This window comes from Sinocyclocheilus anshuiensis, unplaced genomic scaffold (assembly GCF_001515605.1).
Source record: "Sinocyclocheilus anshuiensis isolate Anshui unplaced genomic scaffold, SAMN03320099.WGS_v1.1 scaffold1900, whole genome shotgun sequence".
Taxonomy (NCBI): Eukaryota; Metazoa; Chordata; class Actinopteri; order Cypriniformes; family Cyprinidae; genus Sinocyclocheilus; species Sinocyclocheilus anshuiensis.
Window position 1 is genome coordinate 76,437 of NW_015555826.1, and position 19,743 is coordinate 96,179.

The 19,743-nt window shown below is 38.7% G+C and overlaps 2 protein-coding genes across 3 annotated transcripts in view; one reads left to right on the top strand and one right to left on the bottom strand.

Annotated features, from left to right (window-relative positions):
- Positions 1-19,743, top strand: part of LOC107675319 (dimethyladenosine transferase 1, mitochondrial-like) — a 22,335-nt gene extending 2,592 nt beyond the window's left edge. Inside the window, 5 exon segments of the mRNA XM_016469619.1 lie at positions 1,445-1,596; positions 3,668-3,787; positions 16,628-16,755; positions 17,345-17,537; positions 19,392-19,743. Coding sequence (XP_016325105.1) covers positions 1,445-1,596; positions 3,668-3,787; positions 16,628-16,755; positions 17,345-17,537; positions 19,392-19,490 — 692 coding nt within the window. The 3' untranslated portion in view covers positions 19,491-19,743.
- LOC107675320 (claudin-20-like) lies at positions 9,874-16,579 on the bottom strand. 2 transcript variants are annotated; one of them, XM_016469621.1, is made up of 3 exons: positions 16,373-16,579; positions 14,696-14,793; positions 9,874-12,446 (listed from the first exon to the last, which is right to left on the bottom strand). In XM_016469621.1, the coding sequence occupies exon 3, from the start codon at positions 12,340-12,342 to the stop codon at positions 11,611-11,613; it is 732 nt and encodes a 243-aa protein (XP_016325107.1). In that variant the 5' UTR covers positions 12,343-12,446; positions 14,696-14,793; positions 16,373-16,579; the 3' UTR covers positions 9,874-11,610. The 2 variants fall into 2 exon arrangements, with proteins under 2 accessions (XP_016325107.1, XP_016325106.1); XM_016469620.1 differs by lacking the exons at positions 14,696-14,793; positions 16,373-16,579 and adding an exon at positions 12,875-13,115.

Consider the following 19,743-nt stretch of genomic DNA (forward strand, 5'->3'; position numbering starts at 1 on the left):
TTTAGTTTTAATTACTTTTTCTTATTTGTAAGTCGCTTTGGATAAAAGCGTCTGCTAAATGACTAAAAGTAAAAGTAAAGTAAATTTCAAAACACATTTAAAAACATAAAATAAACACAACAAAATCACAATAACAACATGATACAAGTGCTCAAAACTCCACCACCCTACAGCTTATTTAACACAGTTAAAACAGCGGGAATAATGCTGTTTTTATACCGCTTTGTCTTACACCTTGGGACTAGAAACCTCCATCCAGAGGGAAGAAGCTGAAACTCACTGTGCAAAGGGTGGGAGTCATCATTTGAAATAGAAGTAGCCATTCGCTGTAACTGTTTGGTATACAGGGATGCTGGATACAACTGTGACTCAACCACCAATCGACTAGACCAGGGCTGTCCAAACTCGGTCCTGGAGGGCCGGTGTCATGCAGAGTTTAGCTCCAACCCTAATTAAACACACCTGAAGCAGCTAATCAAGCTCTTACTAGGCATAGAAACTTCCAGTCAGGTGTGTTGAGGCAAGTTGGAGCTAAACTCTGCAGGACACCGGCCCTCCAGGACCGAGTTTGGACAGCCTGGACTAGACCATTAAACTATTTGGTTTTAGGAATTTCTCGCTTTTAAGGACGTGTGACCAAATCATGTGACCAAAGAAAAGGACAAATTTACCTTTGTCTGGGACCAGTTATGCTTGGCAATCTGTAGGCAACTTGATGCCTATAGTGACCTCGTATTTATACCATAGTGAAACAGAAAGTCATGTCCTAATTACTTATGGGACCTTATAAAAATACTTTACTTATATATTTACTCCTGAGAGTTTCTAGGGTTGCCAATACTTTTGAGACACATGTTTAAGACAAAGAATAATCATTTATTTCATATTTATTTTATTGGTTATATTTGACAAGGGTGCCATTTTTTATGTGTATATATTAAATATTAAAAGATTTTGTTGGACAAGTCTAGTTGGAAATTTGAAATAATCAATCATCAGAGAAAATAAGCCTCATGTGTGCTCACAATTTGTTTTTCTGTGTTTCCCCTGAACGTGCCCAAATGCTGCAGCTTAACTTGTTTTTAATCAAGTTCTCACTGTTCTTATCTGACACAGCTGCAAATGGCCTGGCCAAGCATTACACCCAATCCTTCAAAAAGAACATCCCAGACCTTTCAGATTGCCCCTCTGTTTAACATGTATTAGAACTCCAAGATAGAACAGCCACTGTCTTATTCACACACAAAACAAGCTTAAGACAATTACCTGAATGTTTGCCATTCTGTATTCAGCCCTTTCTTGGTGATAAAGGGCCAGCTTAGCAAAGGTCAGCTACCTGCTGTTGTTTGGCAGTAACATAATTTGTGTACTCTGTTGTTATGTGAGCGCCCATAAAGAATGTGAAAGGTTCTTTAGCATATGAATATGTGTGTTTGTGTTTCAGTACCCCCCAACCTGCACATTATTGGGAATCTGCCCTTTAGTGTGTCGACTCCTCTCATTATAAAGTGGCTGGAATAGATGTCTAACAGAACTGGGTGCTTTATGTTTGGAAGTACAAGGCTTACACTGACCTTCCAGAAAGAGGTGGCTGAAGTAAGACGAACAGTAACTGTTATTCCTGGTATTGTTCCTTTGGAGGCAATGTTTTAAAAAGTATTGTCTACAAATTTAGTTGCTGTCCAACGGGTCAACAACCAGTAGCTTTTGTTGCATGAAATCGATCGTAGACTAACTAGTACTACCTTATTTTCTTTTTTCAAGTTATGTTTGGAGTTTATGTTCCAAATATTGTAACATTATATTATATTGTAGAGGAAAACATTTTTACTTAATCTTTGATATAAAAGTTAATTGTTCTATGAAGACACACTAACTTTCAGAACTCCCCAGTGAAAAAATGACCAATTATAATGTTGATTTGACAAAGCCAACATACAGTACTGTTTTACTATTTAAACGTATCATTCTTCTGAGACAAAACTGTCTGTCTGTTCTTGGCAAGTAACTATATCACCCAACCAACCAGCTACAACAGCTACCAGCTACACCTAAGCAACATGTTAGAACATTTTGGCTGTATCTGAAATCGCATGCACTCTGGAGTAGGAGCTTCTTTTGAAGAAAAAAAAAAAACTTACTGTCTACAGACAATTAAAAAGGACTTTCTATATAGTATAAGTGCACGTTGAAAGAATTTTATATGAATGTACAACATTCATCATGTTGTCATTGTCATGTGACCTACCAGTGTCATATGTGGCACTTTACTGCCATTTCCGTAGCCTGATTGGATATTAAAGTGTCCAGTGGATGTTCACTTAGGTCACAGTAGGTCAACCGCATACTTTTTTCCTACTGTTTTATGAATGCTGTTAGTTTGGACTTGCTGCTCTTTTTGACATGCTGTTTTTTGTCTACTATATATACAGTATTTGGGATGTATGCATATTTTGATGTAGTCACCTATCAACACGCTAGAACATGTTAGCAACTTATAAGAAAGTAATAACCTTATACAAACTTGTAGTAATGTGCTAAACGATGCTAACAATGTCTAAACCCACACTAGTGCATACCACAACAACGCCTATTTGATGTTCAGAAACAGTGAAATCTTGTGCTATTGCTATAAGCAATATAAGCTATAAATATACCTCTTAATATATTTTTTTGCCTTGAATTGAGGTTTATTTTTAACAGAGACCTTGATCATTTCTGTTTGATCTTAAGTTTCTGCTTTCTTTCATTTTTTTGGAGGGCTGTCACAATTAAATTTAGGCTTTTCAAGTTTGCAACAAAGCAATGCTGTTCATTTCCCGTGCAAAGAGGACATTTACACAGAACTCCTAAAGGCACAGCAGAATAAAAATTGTCGTTTTATATTTATGTTGTGACGCAGCTTGAAATTGGCGTGAATCATGCACACTTTCAGGCTCTGTCACACTCTCAAGCCACAATATTAAATCTCACACCAAATAAGACAACTCAAAACTACTCATAGAAGTTTTTCAACAGCATGGAGCTTGATTCTCTAAAATTGGACCGCTCTAAAGCAGCAAGATTTAGCACCAATCAATTATTTTTTCAGCACTTCATAATGTGACAAAGACCTGAAAACAAGAATTAACAGCCTCTAAATGTCAAATATGTATTTTCATCAAATATTTGATGTTGATCATTATGCAAGAAATTTTATTTTTATATGAACAGTAGCTGTATAAGATCTTAATAAAGTGTTTTTAAATTTACAGGAAAAACAAATGTAATTAGATTAAATGAGTGAATATAGGTGTTCATTCTGAATATTCTACCTCTGGTCTGTTAACACTCAGATTGCGCTTTTTTCAGTTGTTGTTTACTGTCTTGCAGCTTTAAAACTGTGGACAAACAAGCTAAATGCTGTTTATTTTACAGCATTTTTAGCAGTTTTGGCACACACTGTAGCGCATACAAAATATTTGAAATATTTGTGTTTTTTTTATAGGCCTAGTGTTTTCTTGTTGTTGTTGTTTAAATTGGTTTGTAAGAAATCTAGGTGGCTGGGAGACCATGCAAAGGGTAATATTAGGTAACAAGTTTGCTAGTTAGAGTTTCTTTAAAAAAAGTACAGAAAGTACATTAAGAACAACATTAAGCTTTTCTTTTTCTTCTCTTTAATTTCTAGAGGTTAACAGCCAGCACAGGAAGCCGTCAACGCAGCCGTCTGTCTGTCATGGCTCAGTATCTCTGCACTGTCAAAAACTGTTTCACCATCCCAGGATGTGCCTTTGTTCCAAAACCTAATGTAAGTCCCTTTCTTCTGCCATTTATGTTTCTGTATCTCTCTGTGTTTGACTGCTCATGTGGAAGGATGTGGGTGTTGGCTCATTAGAAGAGCACAGAGTCAATGTTGTCTTAGATGTGGAATCAGAGATGGCGACGATTAGTGTGTAATGATGCCCACAGGGCATTTGGTACGCCGTTCTTTTGTAGAGTGAGGAAATAAGAGCCCTGTTTGAAAAGTTTAGCCTTGCTTCTTTACTCCACTGGAGTTTTGGGGTATGCCAAGTGTTTGTGGATAAGAAGGGTCCTATGAAAGAACGTACCTTACGCACGAAGTTCCCTTGTCTGTAAATATTTTATCCAGCCAGAGTGCTTTGGAATGGAGAAGAGAAGAAAGGAAAGTGGGACGAATTGAGCATTCTCTTGGATTAAATGGCACGGATGATCATTTCATTGCACACCACTGATGAAAGAAGTATCCTGCTTCATGAGGTTTCTCACAAGAAGTTACTGAAACATCTCAAGATAAAAATTGTACGAGAGTGATGATGCACTGCAGACATACTCCTGAGAAAAAGCTTAATTGTACTCTTTGAAATTGGATAAGTAATGACAGGACCTTTTTCCATTCACTGCATTCATTCCAGTTTTATTCAAATCTTTTTTTTTTTTTGGAGTGTGCTATTGTTCTATTTATAATCATGAGCATTAGCTGATATTGGCATGCCACTAGGGATGTTTTTTTTTTTTTATATGTGGCTTTTTTTTAATGTCTGGCAGTCTTGTGTGGACGCTGCAAGGCACCTTGTTCTGTCACATTGAGTGACTGTGTTTGTCCTTGAAGGCTTGTGGCCACAGTGATTGGTTGTGCATTGTATGTCCTCAGGCCCACGCTGCACTTGCTGGTCTCCTCTGTCATGGATCGCATTTGACACCCCCACCAGGTGCATTGCAAGGCTTTAACCCCAGCATTTGCCCACGCAGTGACTGCTACAGTAAATGTTAAATTGTGACATATTCAAACAAAAGTTCTCATTTCTAGCATGTTTGTCTTGTTCAGCTGCAATACAATCAAATGAACTGGTGTCATCGCCCACATTGTGTCTGCTGTAAAATGCTGCTGTTAGACAGAATAATTGCATTCTTTAGAATGACTGAATGAATATAATTATCATCTCTAAATCATCGGATGCAAAAGTGGTTCAGTAGCGACCCCCCCCCCACGTGTTTCACAAGCGTGGGGATGGGCTGCCGCCCCTTGAGCTGATGCGTGTACGGAGGCAGACATGGAGCCAGCTGCTACTGCAGTGTCCTTCCCACACACACACAGGATAGAAAGTGTGAGTAAAGAGGCAGACAGCTTGAGGATGGGCTCATGACCGAGATTGATCTGTAGAGAGAGTGAAGCATACCTCAAGCAGATGTTTGTCTGGATATTAAGAGTAATGGAAGCACTGGCACCTCCATCCCTCTAAGATCTCTGAGGAGATGATTCTACACAGCTGCACATGTGGGTGGATGACATTTGTACATGAAAATATGTGGGGGAAAAAAGCATAAAGAAGACATTAAAAATGATAGTTTTGGACAAATACATATGGCCTTTCAGGATTTATAGTATATGATAGCTGCAGTTTGGTCTTTGACTGGAAAGGGCAGTCTTTTTTAAAATAAGAGACTTATCCAATAATCAAAAAGGACTGGAAAAGTCATTCTATTAATTGGTCAAAAGGTGTAGGAACTCTGCAGAACACATCATCTCACTTCAATTCTTATAATGCTTCAGTTACTTTAACAACAAAAATGGAATACAGCTATTTTCAGCTTATCCTATGAAATTTTCTTATCACACATATATTTCAGCTATCATTTTTGAATGCTGCAACAAATGGTTTTGGATCACATAATGTTATAAAAATAAAAATCTGAATATATTCCTGTAGAGACTTGCTATTCTGCAACAGCACTATTCTGACATTATTTTCTTAAGAAATAAAAGAGAAACAAAAAAACAAAAAAAACTTTTCTGAAATGATACCCTGGACATAAAAAGGTGTCATTTCAACTACCCATACATAGAAAGGCCAGTCGCTTTTTTTCTTTTATGTCCATTTTAAGGATCATTAAACTCTTTTTGACTGTAGCACCATGGGACCATCACAGAAAATTAAACCTCACAGAATGAATAATGGGGTCATATTTGGTATAAGTAGTGCTCCATTTTAATACATGTTGTCAAATGAGGTATCAGGAGTAAAGGAAGGTTATTTCAATGTCTCAAAAAGCCGGCAGCCTTACTCTCAATATATTATGATTCCAGATCTAAAAATATCCCATTTTAATATCTTATTTATCTAGCTCATTAGTAGTTTTCAATAAAGATATTTTAGAGATCTTGCAAATATGTGGTTCTACGTCTATTGTAAGATTTGATTATTGTCTGCTGTTATACTATCTATTACAACAGCACTATTTTTGGCTGAAGCTCCTCCCACATATTTATTTAATAAACATATTCTCGTTTGTGTGTGTGATATTTTAGAATGAACTACATTAAGTATTTGAAATTTAAAGACAAATCAATGCTGAAATGTTTGTTCTGTACTGTAAGACCTACACTGAATGAAATTTGGCGTATGATTTACTTTTAAACAAAATTACTAGTAAATTTCACAAATTACAAGCAACACATTCAATTAAATGTGAAATTTTGAAGCTGATAGACTGAAATAATATTTTCTAAAAACATACTCCAGTACCCGTTTATTTACACCTTTGGAAAAATAAAATATTTGGAAAATGTTGTTTTTATGCAGCCTCTTTTATCTTGGCATTCTATACTGCCTGTCTCAGCATTTCACAATGCACCAAACAAGAGCAGTATCATCATTCCATTGTGCTCACAGTACTGAGTGTGTGTACAGACCCAAGAGTGTTTCCAGCGACTGGAGACTGGAAAAATTCACCTAAAGAAAAAAGCCTACTATGATGGCCAAAAATCTGCCAGGGCTGTCTTACACTTAATGGACTGAGACTTATGATCAGTGCATACATCAAATCATAATGGATAGTAAATCATATAAAGTATATAAAATAGCCACGTCAATGAAAATTGCTATTATTTTCTTAATAGTGTAATTCATATATATTTTAAAGGCAAATACAAATACTACTATGATGTATACAAATGTACTTTGTAATTTAAATGCATCATCCTTTGAAAAAAATTGGGTAAAAGGTTTATACACACACACCTCTATGATTATAAAGGTTATCCACGGTGTCTGACAATCATATTATATCTTCCACATTGCTCATATTACAAAAATACCAAACTGCCTCAAAAAGAATTGAGCCATTGAGGGGTGCTGACTGATTGATTGTCTATGGACTTGGCACACCATTACTGCTGATGGGGTTGATGACCGAAATGCTTTACCTTATATGAAGACATGTAATGGACTATTTTGCTATTGTGGTATGTTACAAAGAATATGGGGGATGGGGGTGCACTTGGATAAAATAAGTGCAGTTAGCCTCTGCTTAATAGTCCTGTAATTTGAGGCTCTTTCAAACATCTGAGCCCCAATCCATGGGTCTGTTATTACTGCAACAGAGGGCAAAGACCTTTGAAATGAATTTAGGGTAATACACAGATTTGCTCTCCTTAGATCTCTTAAGGGAAGCATTTTTTTTTTTTATCAAAGATGTTATATTATCAAAACGAAATCCTTTTTTTTTTTTTTGTAATAAATAAATCTTCTTGTCACCATGTTCAGTATGTAATAACCCATAATGAGAGGGCCTAAAAATTCACCTAAAGAACAAAGCCTACTATTACACTTAATGGACTGAGACTTATGATCAGTGCATACATCAAATCATAATGGATAGTAAATCATATAAAGTATATAAAATAGCCACGTCAATGAAAATTGCTATTATTTTCTTAATAGTGTAATTCATATATATTTTAAAGGCAAATACAAATACTACTATGATGTATACAAATGTACTTTGTAATTTAAATGCATCATCCTTTGAAAAAATTGGGTAAAAGGTTTATACATACAGATCTCTTATAATGATATTGATTTTTAGTACTTCTCTTTCAGTGGTTTTCTAGGAAATGAATGAATGCTGATTTTTATTTATTCACTTTTAATGTTAACTAAGAATACAGTAAATGGATAAAGGCAAATACAAATACTACTTATGATGTATACAAATGTACTTTGTAATTTAAATGCATCATCCTTTGAAAAAATTGGGTAAAAGGTTTATACATACAGATCTCTTATAATGATATTGATTTTTAGTACTTCTCTTTCAGTGGTTTTCTAGGAAATGAATGAATGCTGATTTTTATTTATTCACTTTTAATGTTAACTAAGAATACAGTAAATGGAACTGATGAAAGAATACGTTCCGTACAGCCTGTTCTATTCAAATCTTTGCCATTTGTTGCTGAAGTGTTGTCCTCAAATGAACAATACAGCAAAAATTAATTAAATAAGACTTAGTTGTTTTTAAGAACATACTGCTTACACCAATTTTTATTAATAAAAATATAACTACTTGCACAAGCACACTGAGAGAACAGTACAGAAATATTCGGACAGTATTTTCTGCAAAATTAAGGTGCAGAAGCATCCACCAAAATATAAGCTGCATTTATCCAATGAGAAATAATTAAATTGGCCACTGAACAAAAAGGGCCTGTTTGTTTCATCTGGATCATATATGAAACTTTTTTTAGCGTGTTAATAAAGAAGCTGCACCATAACAATATATGAATAGTTTGTCTTTATAATTACAAAACCTCTTCTGGTAATACTATCTACAGATAATTATCTTAATGTCAGTGTATCTTTTACCATGTTAAGCTAACAAAAAAAAAAATTGCTTTAAAATGTTTACACAATTAAAGGTGTAAATGTTTGTCTTCTTATAAAGAAGATTTGCTGTGAACATGCTTGGGTGTTGAACAGTGCTCTCAGTAAATGAGTAATGGTACATGCAATCTTTGATGAATATGAAATCCTAAAGCACAATTTAAAATCATCTCAGTCCTTTTAAGCCTGCCCTAGTGAACTTGAACAGTGAATCTAGTGAATCCTAGAATCATTGTGCTTTGGAATTTAAGATTAGTTGAATTTTAGTTGATTAGTTGTTGAACTTCATATTTATCAATTATCTCCCAGTACAGATGACAGTCTTTTGAAAACTTTAAATCATCTTGCATTTGGCAAATGAAGTAGTCATGAGTTTGGCACATTCACAATTGTAACATTTCAGTGCATCATTACTTTTGGAGGGTAGGAGGAGTGCTTATTGCATTTGGTAATGGTGCATGGGCAGTCGTTATTGTCCAGGAGCTGGAATGGTCTGCTGAGGAGGGCATAATCTACCCTAGAGGGGCAGCAAAAAATCTGGCTGTGCCCACAATGCATGCCCGCTGCCGCCTGCAGGGGGCGAACTGGGCCCAGCCATCTGCTCACCTATGGGAATCTGCTTGAGAAGAAGAATACGCTGTGCTATCCATCACTGCCAAAGCTCTTTTTTGCCAGAGCAGAACAACACTGAAATTGCATTCCTCCCTTCAGCAGCATAGAAATGCATGGCTGCATCCAAGCACAACACACACTTACTTAACTCTTGGCACAAGTTATATATGCAGGGGAGGGGGCATGCTTACGACGGGGTGTTTGTGTGTACATGCATTGGCAAATTTGCACATGACATCCATAAGCGCTCAGGGAGAACGGGATGGCGAGCACTGAGGGAGGTGGAGCATGACACTGTGAAGTTTCTTGTACTTAAATGAATATTAATCTCAATGGACGGTATTTGTGGCATGCTGTCTGTTTACCAAAGACGGAAATCGACTTCTTAAGTTTATATGAAAACTGCATCAGTGACAAGTGGCTGATTACTACTATCAAGTCTGTGAAAACAAATGGGAAATAAATTTAAAAGAGATAATTCACCCAAAAATTAACATTTTGTCATCATTTACTTGCCCTCATATTGTTCCAAACCTGTATGAACTTCTTTCTTCTGTTGAACACAAAAGAAAATATTTTGAAGAATGTTGGTAACCAAACAGTTCCTGGTAGCCATTGACTTCATACAAGTTCCAAAACTGTAGGAGTTCAAACTCATACCGGTTTGGGTCAACTTGAGGGTGAGTAAATGATGACAAAGTGTTCATTTTTGGGAGAACTATCCTTTCATAGTAATATGAAAGGTATGTGAGCAGCACCGTAAATAAACACTTTAAATGTTTAACTGTTTCCCTTTCTCTGGTAATTGACAGGATGCCACAGATGATGTCCACAGACGTTAAGAATGATCTGAAATATTCCTTTAAGATGACGTAAAGAGCCCCTTGTAGGTGACAATCTGTCAGCAGATACACTGCTGATGCATTGGTAGGCAAATGTGGCTGCTTGTTCAAATTTGGAAAAAAGGAAAGTCATTTGGCAAAGGACTACTTCCTGTGAGAGTGGACACAAGCAGATTGCAGCCTTATCAGGTTCCACATGCTTCCATAAAATCGCTGCCAATTACCGAAACTCAATCTTGTCTTTGTTGACGTTATGTCTCTAAAATAAAACTGCTGCACGTATATTGTCTACTGATCATATTCTCAAGCTCGGGGGTGGTCAGATGTACCCTCCCATCTGAGAGAAGGGGTGTTGCAGAGGCTTGGTCTCTAGACACCAATCCTCTGCTGTTGGGTGGAGTGATTTATGACAGCCTCCAGCTCGTCACAGACAGGACCACCATCCTCTGTGAGTGTGCAGAGAGACACGACCCCTAGACAATACACGTATTTGGGTGTAGAATCCCGTTTCCATGGCAGTGAGCAGCAGAATGAGTAAAAAGCACACATGCAGCATGGTAAGTGTATGAAAGTATGTGACTGATAGAGCGGCAAACAGCATGCCCTGAGCTGAAGGCAGCTTGCTTTTGTCTGGGGCAAAATACGAAAGTGTTGAACAGCACAACATTACATTGTCCATTTGACGTAAGAAGGGGCAGTCTCCTCTCAGTCTCTATATGATTTTCCCATACATGCCTGACCCAGCAACCCCTATTCACTCTCTCCTCCTACTTCTCTCCAAACAGTTTCAGCGGTTTGTGTACTACAGCTCTTTAGGCACGGGCTATATGGCTACAATTCAGTCTACATCCGGCATTCCACTGCATTATGCACAGGCTCCAGAACGCATGCTTAGGCAGAATAGCAATCATTCTATCAGCTACCAAAATAAGACAAGAGATTTCATTAACACAACCATTACACAAATAGAATAGAAAAGCAAAGAATCTCCCAAACAAGGAAAGCTCCCATACTGTTGCCTCTAAGAGACATATTGCCATCTTCCTTTAAACAGAGGTTACCAAACGATTGTTAGCAGCTAAACGATTGCTTCTGAGTTCAGATCTTTGGGAAGAGGGGTGGGATTTGAAGTAGCAGAAACATTCCCTTGTTGCTAATTCGTTCCCAGAGGAACACTTTAATAAGATTTACTAGGATGCTGGATATGTGCATTTATTTATCATCTTGCTCAGTCTTTCACACTGCTTGAGCTGTCGCTACTGCAGTGTTGCTGCCACTCGCCCCTCAGTATTCATGATCCGTCTGTTCGTAGACGTCGCTTAAGGGAATACTTCCACCGTTTTGTGCTTGCTGATCATAAAAAGGGGAGAGACGGAAATGATAAGGGAAATGCTTCAAAGTTGTGGTCCCTCTCGCTTTTTCATGTTGTAATCACGAGAGCCAAGAGGTCGAGTGGCAGTGCATTGCACTTGTCTTGCTCCAGAACTATCAGTTGCCTATACGTAGTCCTGCAGGCTGTAGCCAGTCTTGTTATCCAGCGGTGAGAGAGAACAGTATTGGTGCTGGAGCTGGTCCTGTTGCTGCTGTTGTTGCAGCAGTTGCTGCTGCTGCTGCAGGAGGAGTTTGTCAGGAGGGAGAAGTATCAAATCCTGGGGGCCGTGTCGCTTACCCGAGCAGGACAGACAGAAAATGGATCCACCCACGAGAAGGAAACCAGACGAGACGAAGGCTACGTAGACGGCACCGCCCGGCTCGAACTTGTTGCTTTCAGGCACATTGGCGTCTAGGAAACTGACAATAACCTCATTTGTGTACCAGGAGGCAGGAACAAGGCAGAGAAAGCCAGAGGCCAGAAAGCAGGTGCCGGCAGCCATGGCAGCGTGACGTTTAGCACGCCGTCCCCCACCCCAGCGAGTGCACTTTAAACCCAAAGAGGCCAAACACAATCCCAGTGCTGCCAACACGCAGGAAAGCACCATAGTGGTGCGTGCCGTCTGCAGGTATGCAGGCAGTGCCAGAACAGAGTATTTTAGTGTACAGCTGAACATGCCTGTGCTGTACCAGGTGCAGTCCATCCACAGCCCCTGCATCTGCGAGATGGCAGTGATGATGTTGGAACCAACATCCGCGCTCACCTTCCAGTTAGGCAGTAACGTGGCCACCGTGGCACCTAGGATGCCTAGCAATGCCAGCACGAAGGCGAAGATCTGCGTGCCCGTGGACGCCATCCTGCCGCGTTCCTTAACTCTGCCAACATTCACACAAGCTTGCCTAGTCCCCTCTCTTTCGGCTGCAACTGTGATGGCAAAGACTCCTCAGCTCCGCCGCCTGCCTGAGGAAATAAGTGAGAGAATTAAACGAGTGTCCTCCTCCTCCCCCAGCACACTGGGAACAAAGAGAAGTATGCACACAGGATGATGAGGAAGCAGGTTCCTAACTGTGATTTTACTGCTGCCGTGCCTTTTCCTGTTCATGCCTCATATCCATATCTCTACTGGAGAACTGAGTTTTTAGTGGAGTGATAGAACATGCACGCATTGTTGCCATGTCTGTTAACTGGAGTCTGGTTCTGTTTTCCATTCGGTCAGGTAAATGAAATAAAGTATCGTTTCAGACACACAAGCACACAACTTGTCAGCACATTTTCTTTTTCCTTTGTTTTACAAAGGCAATGACAGAAATCTTTTAGGTTATGACTCATAGTGGAGGCTGAACGGTTTATTTCTAATACGGAGCGGAATGCAGAAATCCCGTCCTTACCTCGGCTGGTGCAGAGCGAGCTGTGACGCGTCAGGTTTCCGAGCACACACATATACACACGTACACACACTGCTAAATACAAAAACAGAGTATAGACGCCCGTAGTTGTGTCGTTAGAGGTCCGTTCATGTTATCCGTGTCTTCAGCAGCAGCGGTATGTTAGAGGACATCAGTGATGGAGCGACGATGCTGTTTTCAAAGCTGCACGAATGATGGTCTACGTCACGCAGCAGCGATCTCTCAACTTCACGCGCGTGAAAGTCTGTTGTTTGCTCCATATGCTCTCACGGCGATTTAAGAGCCGTCTGTGATCTAATGTCGTAAGCTTTTTTTATTCGATTTAACGTCGGTTTTGAATGCTTTCATTTATCCCGATTTTTTTCCTCAGAGACAAACGGTTTAACTCATACATTTTGAAAGATGTTTTTATATATATATTTTTTTAATGCTGTTTATTAGCTGATTTAAGCTGCATACATTAAATGTTTTGGATTGTAAGTATATAAATGTAACGAAAAAAGCATATTCTTATTTAAACATCTGTATGTTTTCCTGTAAAAAAAAAAATCGAAATATCCTTAAAATGATTTGAAACATGAAATTATTAAATTTATTACAAAAGTAATTCTATAAAATGTTAAGAAAATAATTGCAGTTTGTCATTTTGTTCTTTTGGCAGATATTTAGACTTGTTTTATGCATAAACTTTACTATATATATATACATATATACATATACATATATACACATATATATATACACATATATATATATACACATATATATATATATATATACACATATATCTCTCACATTTTGAAGATCTTATAAGATTTTAAAAGTCTTTTAGTGTGTACCCAGCATAAGGCATGACCCTTTCACCTGCTGTTAAAGGACTTTCACTATAGTGGCAATGCACCACAATAACCCTTAGCAGGAACATTCACTCTGCAGGAGGATGGACTCACAGCTACTGCCCCTATAAACCCTACACCCCCCACCCTGCCATCCTCCATCCACCCTCTACTGCCTGCAGGGTGGGAGTGGCTATATGACATTGGTTTAGAAATGACAAAGAGGGCAAAATCTATTATCTATCTATGTTTTGTGTAAACAAATTCTATAAGCACATTCAGGTTTAACAAATTACCAAAAAAATCCGTATTTTTACATAGGTGAAGCTGAAAGTGTAGCATGCTCTTATATTTAGTGGTGATGATCTTCATTTGAATGCATTTGGGCCCTAGAGGGATTTAAAAATGTTGTTGCTGGTTTGTGTGTCCTCACCTTGTGCATTTAAGTGCTGATGCTGGGATTGTGCTGGAAAATAAATAACTAAAATGTGTAAACAGTGTGTAAGGGGCTGACGTGTGAAGACACAGAAAGCAATTATATGCATGGTGCCTTGATTTTGTCACCCCTAGCTATCATGTGCAAAGGCTTGAGATGGACATCGAAATTGTCATTTCTTGAGGGACGGGGTGGGGTGTGCTTTTTTATAGTTTAGGATAAGATCCATTTGTTATTCACAGTTGCTGATGGAGACAATTCATTACCCTGCTGTAGCTGTTTGCCTGTAATGCAGATGTCAAAATGGTCTTACTGCAACTGCTACAGAAATGGCTGTTTAAATTCATTATAATAAATGGAAATTACTCTCTGCTGGGCAAGAGGGAAGTGCATGGGTTTCCACACTACCTTGATTTATTGCCTCTGTGCTTTTTCTTGTGACTTTACTGTTCAATGAAATAGGAATGCTTTCCACTGATCTAGCATCCGTAAAGTGCTTAAATATAGGGCCACCCCTCTTAACTAGCTTACCCTCCATGTCCATCTTGCCTTGTGTCTTCAACCAGACACCTTAGAAGCCTGTAGTCTCATATAGGCTTGAGAGAGTCTCCATGAGAATCAATTCATATCTGAAAAGCACATCAGTAGTTCCTTTGGTTCCCATCGATGCCTTGGGCTGTTCATAAAGCGTAGGACGAACCATTCCTACAGTAAAAACAAGCCTCCCTGGCAAAAGCACTGTCAGCCTGCTTACCTTCTCACTTTCGGCTTCCTCATCTGAGCTGAAGTAAGAGTGGTTGTCTTTTGAAAGTGCTGTCATGATTAATGTATCCCTACTCATTGTGGGACTATTTTCTCTTTTCCCTCACTGTATGCATTTCCTGCCGCATACTCCATTGTTTCACTGGCAGTTATGTAAAGGAAATAATGGTTACTCAGATAGCCCTGAGGAACTGCCACCTCAATTTGATCATTCTCCATTAGAAATGACAATTTAAAATTCACACCCTTTGTATTAAGGGAGCACTTGCGCTCAGGTGCAAATGAGAGAGAAGACCTATCTGTAGGGGGCAAATATAGTGTAGTGGTGCTGTTGAGTTTTACATGTAATGTGTGGAGGTTAAATAATGACAGTTTTTGCTGAAATTGACCCATATGGGTGTGTATAGGCCATTTGTGTTCTGCATTTATACCAGGATTAAAATAACCTGAGGGAAGGGGGGTATATTACAGGCAAGCTAGTGTGTGTGTACATACTGTATATAACTCTGCTTCTAAATCCTAAGATGTAAATATTGCATATTACTCAGTGTTTCTTTGTGACTTCTTAGGGACTTGAATCTACCTGGTCAAAATTTCAGACGCTTTCACAGAGGGAAGGGATGAAGTGTCTCATTTTAAAACCAGCATCCGAGCTGGGTAAATGACAAGTGGCCAAATTGATTTCTTGAATGTTGGTTCTCCTCCTGCATAGCTGAGGCAGATGAGTCAATGCTTTCTGAAAGCTCTTGTCACATCTTTCCTTCTCTGTCATCTCCAGTGTATTGCTGTTTTGTAGCCCTAAACACCAGAAGGGCTCTTCAAAACCTTGTATCCTGCTCCTAATTTATTTAAAATGGACCCAAGTGTGAAAGAATCTAGCCATAGTCTAGGAAGCCAAGAGTCCTGCATGATTGCAGCTCAACCAGTTGGGTTTACAGTATGTTAAATCACAGTAAGGCATGCAGCTGAAATGCAGCACAAATCAATTTGCATTTTCTCTTTATCACCTACAACTAATTGTAGGTGATCTTTCGTATCTCCATTATCTTCATCACACATCTCCATTCTGGGGGCATTCCAGCACATCTCTGTAATTTAAGGCAAAGTATATCCCCTAGATATTATACAGGTTTGAGCTTTCACTTAATCGATTAAGTTCAGAATCCACACTCTGGATTAATACAGATAAAAATTTGTTCTGTTTCAGGTCGGTAACTGGTTGTGGAGCTACCAAAATTACGTCTTCCGCTACAATTACACGAGAGAAACCGGTTTTAGCCTGGGTACAGCAGACGTCTGTGCCGATTTTGCATAATGAAAAGATGCACTGTCCTTTACTGCTGATCGGCGAACCAGGGGAGATAGAAGCTGAAGCATCCCCTACATCATCACTAGACTGTGGCTATTAAGATAATTTAGGAAACAACAGTGTAACAAGACACTTACTATTCACATTTGAAGAGACTTGTTTTGATGGTCCTTCAAACAGGTGTTACTGTAGCAACCGGAACTGGCTTGTCTTCGTGCAGCGTCACCCACCTCCTCCTCTCCCAACCCTCTGCTTTTCTTCACTCGTATATCCCTCTTGCGCTAGTTTCCATTCCGATTCTCCCCCTCACTCGAGTGGGAGTAGCTTGTGAAAATGGTCTCCAGGTCTGACTGTAACACTGTGTGTGTTTTCATCTCGTCACCCGTGCGTAGGTGGATATGGGGGTGGTACACTTCACTCCGCTGGCTCAGCCCCAGATCCAGCAGCCCTTCAAGCTGGTCGAGAGGATTGTCAAAAATGCCTTCCAGTTCCGGAGGAAGCACTGCCGCAGAGGACTTGAGTAAGCATTTCCCTGGCATTCTGTAAACTACTTTTCAAAACTCCTATCTCTTTACCTCTATACTCAGTGTTTCATTTGACTACAACTAAGCACTGGATTTTAGTCAGGGTAGATACAGAGATATGAAGTACAGTGTTGAGTGTTCATCCAGCAAAGCATTAAATACATACTTTGAAAAAAGTAAATTCAGGGATGTCCAGTCTCTCTTCTGAAAGGCCACTGTCCTTCAAAGTTCAGCTCCGATCCTAATTAAACACAGCTGAATCTGAAGCGAATCAAGGTGTTCAGGATTACTAGAAACCTCCAGGCAGGTGTGTTGGGGCAGGTTGGAGCTCAATGCTGCAGGTAGTTGGCCCTTCAGAAGCTGGAAGTTGGGAAGGAGCTCACCACTGAAGGGAATGTGAGGGAGAACATCTGTAATTTCAGCAGCAACATCAACTATGTGTCGCCTCTTTTCTAGTTTGACAAGCGTTAAGCGAACATTCAGAACACACAGACCATATAACTTCACTTCCATGCCACTTCTCAAGTTTTCTACGTTAACTCATTGTGTCGGCGTGTGATGACTGTTTTTTTTCCTTTGCTGCAGGATGCTGTTCCCAGAGTCTCAGCGTCAAGAATTGACGGAAGAGTTGCTGCGCAGTGCTGATGTGGATCCCACACTGCGGCCCACAGAGATCTCTATTTCTGAATTCAGGGCTTTAGCAGATGCCTACAGTAAGCTTTGCAAGGAGAACCAAGGCCTCATTGACTATGACTTCAGAGAGGAACTGAAACTCAGGCATCAGGCAATGAGACAGTTGGGCAGCAACCGTAAAGGGCTTCACCTTCACACCACAATAGAGGAAAATGTTAACGACAAGCACTAACGCTGCAGACAGCAGACTCTTAATGGCGACATTTTCATCAGTTATCATAATTTATTTTTTTTTTTAAGCTAAAAAAAAACATTGAGTTTGACATTTAAGCACTCTGCAAGGGCAAGGCGAAGAAAAGCTTTTAGGAAATGCAAGGGGATTCAAATAAAGTTATGGGAGATATAGTTTGAGAGCACTGTGAATTATCACATAATTTTTTCATAATTTGCTTTGTAGGTAGGAAGGAAAATTAAATTAATCAGTTCCAGTTCCAGTCTCCCTTTCTGTATTGAACTGAGGAAGAGAGGGGGTTGTCCAGGAAACCTGTCATATCATAAAGCAGCTATGGGAATGCTTTAATCAATTTACAGCTAGAGACTGACAACCATCTGTCAGAGAAAAAAAAACATTTGCCATCATTACCTAAAAATAATTTGACTGATGAAAAAATTATTTTTCCTAGCCTTTTTACAGTTCTTTTTTTTTTTAATTGCTTAGACACTAAAAGTGCTGCTTTAGGCCCACTCAGTGAGGCCCAACCATTCACTCATATACCTAATCTTTAGACCAAGTCAGCAAAACTATAAGCACATTACGTGCTTTAAACTCAGTTTGCTATTGTAAAACAAACTTTTTGCAAGACTCTAAACACAGTTCTCTACATTACACACATCATTCAAAACTAACAGCTCTTTTGTTTCATTTGGGAAGCACTGCCACTTAAATGGCACACTCATTTACTGATGACCTACACCCAGTGATCATGTGTGAAAATACATACATAATTTGTTCACTTAGAAATCAAAACTCAGTGTTTTGAGAAATATTTACCCCCTTTCATTTCTGTTTACATTGTGTATATGTATATATATGATTATATATACATGTGTGTGTGTATGTACGTACAGTACATATATAGGTAATTTCAGTATTGATTCAGTTCAGTTGCATAACTAGTTATGACATAATTAATCAGTTGTACATACATACTGTATATACAGTGTATATGTGCATATGCATGTACTGTATGTGCGAGTGCTATGACAAACTCCTGTGCTCCACTGCAATCTGAACATGCAAAAGACACATGGGAGTAGTGTTTTACATTTTTTGTGTGTAATTCGGCATGTATGTGGCTAATTATTGTATGTTTGTGTGTACAGTTACTGTGAAAAAACTATTTTTAGAAGAGTTCATTTTGAATGAAGTGTTTGCTTTTGCAAGATTCATGTGACGTTTTGCATGTTGTGTGTGTGTGTTTTGTGTGTAGAGTTTTGAGAAATTGAACCATATAGTTTAAAAAACTGTTTGTAAGCATTTTTTTTTTTTAAACTGTAATGTGTGCTAATGAGATGTGTGTTCTTTGTGTCCCTAAGACTTGGCTCTTTTCTTCATAATGTTCAAATCGAATGCTGAATGCGTGATTCAATTGTCACTTAATGTGTGCATTTTACTCCTTTGTTTTTATCAAAAAAACAAAAATATTTTTTGCTGCTTTTTGCAAAAAACAGGAAATAATTAGGACAAAAAAATATTCAATGTAATCAGACACCTTTTTATTACAGTTTTGGGCTGTGAAGTGTCAAAAGTATATAAACTCTTAAAATTAAGTTACAGTGACTCATGAAAAAATACTATTTACACATTTAAACATTCTAAAAAAAGACTGCAGGCTTTATTTCAGAGGTACATTTCCAGCATAGCACATATAAATTCCTGAATGAATGGTTTCAGCTGACCATGATTTTGTAACAAAGGTATGGGCAGTGCTTAATTTGTAAATTGCAAGGTCCCGGAACAAAGCAGGGTGACCGACCCGGCAAGTTATCAGAGGAGGGAGAGGTAACGGAGCATTGGTGGACCAACTTAAGTGATTAACAGCTTGCATCGGTTGCTTTTATAGTGTGCTCTAAAACTCTAAAAGTACTCTAAAAGATCATGGGTTATTTTATTTCAACCCAAACTGTTTTTAGTGTTTGGGAGGTTTTTGTGTAACCCAATTCCTTGGACAGGACAGTCGCAACAACCCAGCGGTTGTAATAAGTGCGGATATTTTGCATCCTCTTCAGGGGCCTCGTTTATAAAATGTTGCATATAAACCATCCTAAATTTGTTCTAAGATCATTTCTCA

Excerpts from the sequence above, each read along its gene's own strand:
- LOC107675320 (XM_016469621.1), bottom strand. The coding sequence starts at position 12,342 with ATGGCGTCCACGGGCACGCAGATCTTCGCCTTCGTGCTGGCATTGCTA.